The sequence below is a fragment of the Silurus meridionalis genome, chromosome 20, assembly GCF_014805685.1.
Source record: "Silurus meridionalis isolate SWU-2019-XX chromosome 20, ASM1480568v1, whole genome shotgun sequence".
Lineage (NCBI taxonomy): Eukaryota > Metazoa > Chordata > Actinopteri > Siluriformes > Siluridae > Silurus > Silurus meridionalis.
In genome coordinates, this window is record NC_060903.1 from 520,001 (window position 1) to 522,500 (window position 2,500).

The 2,500-nt window shown below is 40.9% G+C and overlaps 1 protein-coding gene across 3 annotated transcripts in view; it reads left to right on the forward strand.

The window, feature by feature from the left end:
* fbxo36b (F-box protein 36b) overlaps nucleotides 1-2,500 on the forward strand; it is an 8,911-nt gene that overhangs the window by 1,872 nt on the left and 4,539 nt on the right. For 2 of the 3 annotated variants that reach the window (XM_046875869.1, XM_046875868.1), the window contains exon 3: nucleotides 2,222-2,394. In XM_046875869.1, the coding sequence (XP_046731825.1) occupies nucleotides 2,222-2,394 (173 nt within the window). Of the gene's footprint in view, nucleotides 1-2,221 lie in introns of all 3 variants that reach the window. The other variant, XM_046875870.1, reaches the window with a different exon arrangement.

Sequence of the window (2,500 nt, forward strand, 5' to 3'; positions counted from 1 at the left end):
ATATACACACATTAATACACTCATATACACACACTCATACACACATTAATACACTCATACATACACATACACACATCAATACACTCATACACACACTCATACACATTAATACACTATATACACACACTCATACACACGTTAATACACTCATACACACTCATACACACATTAATACACTCATACACACACTCATACACACATTAATACACTCATACACACATTAATACACTCATACACACATTAATACACTCATACACATTAATACACTCATACACACACTCATACACACATTAATACACTCATACACACACTCATACACACATTAATACACTCACACACACTCATACACATTAATACACTCATACACACATTAATACACTCATACACACATTAATACACTCATACACACACTCATACACACATTAATACACTCATACACACACTTATACACACATTAATACACTCATATACAAACCCGATTCCAAAAAAGTTGAGACACTGTACAAATTGTGAATAAAAAAGGAACGCAATAATTTACAAATCTCATAAACTAATATTTTATTCACAATAGAATATAGATAAAATATGAAGTGTTAAACGTGTGACATTTTGAAGTTGGGACAGGCAGCAATAAGAGGCTGGAAAAGTGAAATGTACATATAAGGAACAGCTGGAGGAGCAATTTGCAGCTTATTAGGTCAACTGGCAACATGATTGGATGATTGTGTATAAAAAGAGCCTCTCAGAGTGGCAGTGTCTCTCAGAAGTCAAGATGGGCAGAGGATCACCAATTCCCCCAATGCTGCGGTGAGAAATAGTGGAGCAACATCAGAAAGGAGTTTCTCAGGGAAAAATCATCATTATCTACAGTGCATCATATCATCCAAAGATTCAGAGAATCTGGAACAATCTCTGTGTGTAAGGGTGAAGGCTGGAAAACCATACCGGATGCCTGTGATCTTCGGGCCATTAGACGCCACTGCATCACATACAGGAATGCTACTGTAATGGAAATCACAACATGGGCTCAGGAGAACTTCCAGAAAACATTGTCGGTGAACACAATCCACCGTGCCATTCGCCGTCGCCGGCTAAAACTCTATAGGTCAAAAAAGAAGCCGTATCTAAACATGATCCAGAAGCTCAGGTGTTTTCTCAGGGCCAGGGCTCATTTAAAATGCACTGTGGCAAAGTGGAAAACTGTTCTGTGGTCAGACGAATCAAAATCTGAAGTTCTTTTTGGAAAACTGGGACGCCATGTCATCTGGACTAAAGAGGACAAGGACAACCCAAGTTGTTCTCAGCGCTCAGTTCAGAAGCCTGCATCTCTGATGGTATGGGGTTGCATGAGTGTGTGTGGCATGGGCAGCTGCACATCTGGAAAGGCATCATCAATGCTGAAAGGTATATCCAAGTTCTAGAACAACATATGCTCCCATCCAGACGTCGTCTCTTTCAGGGAAGACCTTGCTTTTTCCCACATGACAAAGCCAGACCACATACTGCATCAATTACAACATCATGGCTGTGTAGAAGAAGAATCCGGGTACTGAAATGTCCACCTGCAGTCCAGATCTTTCACCCAGAGAAAACATTTGGTGCATCATAAAGAGGAAGATGATAGAAGAAGACCTGAGACAGTTGAGCATCTAGAAGCCTGTATTAGACAAGAATGGGACAACATTCCTATTCCTAAACTTGAGCAGCTTGTCTCCTCAGTCCCCAGACGTGTACAGACTGTTATAAAGAGAAGAGAGGACGCCACACAGTGGAGACATGGCCTTGTCCCAACTTTTTTCAGATGTGTTGATGCCATGAAATTTAAAATCAACTTATTTTTCCCTCAAAATTAGACATTTTCTCAGTTTAAACATTTGAGATGTCGTCTATGTTTATTCTGAATAAAATATTGAAATTTAAAACTTGCACATCATTGCGTTCTGGTTTTCTTCACAATTTGTACAGTGTCCCAACTTTTTTTGGAATCAGGTTTGTACATATATTTGCATTTTTATTCTAAATAATGGTACTTTATCTCAAATACATTTTCACTACAAGTTTTAAAAATGAGATTCAGAATGAAAAAGATGATGTGAAATCATGTGTAGGAATTTTAAACATCATGCTAATGTGCGTGCGCGCGTGCGTGCGTGTGTGTGTGCGTGTGTGTGTGTGCGTGTGCATGTGCGTGTGTGTGTGTGTGTGTGTGTTTTTGCTCCAGGTCAGGTGTTGATGGTGTTTGGTCCTCGTGTGCTGCAGCACTCGATGTGTTTGTGTCAGGGACGGTACGATTATCTCCAGCGTCTGCCGGATCTGTTACTCCTCCACATCATGGCATATTTAGAGTTGGAGGATGTGAGGCAGCTCGCACACACCTGCCACAGGTTCAGACAGGTGAGGCAGGAAAACCCTTTTACCCCAGAGGTGTTCAGAGGTGCAGGCCAGAGCTCTGAGCAGCTCACCTTCTTCACGTCTACATGGAGCTCAGTGTGTACAGGGA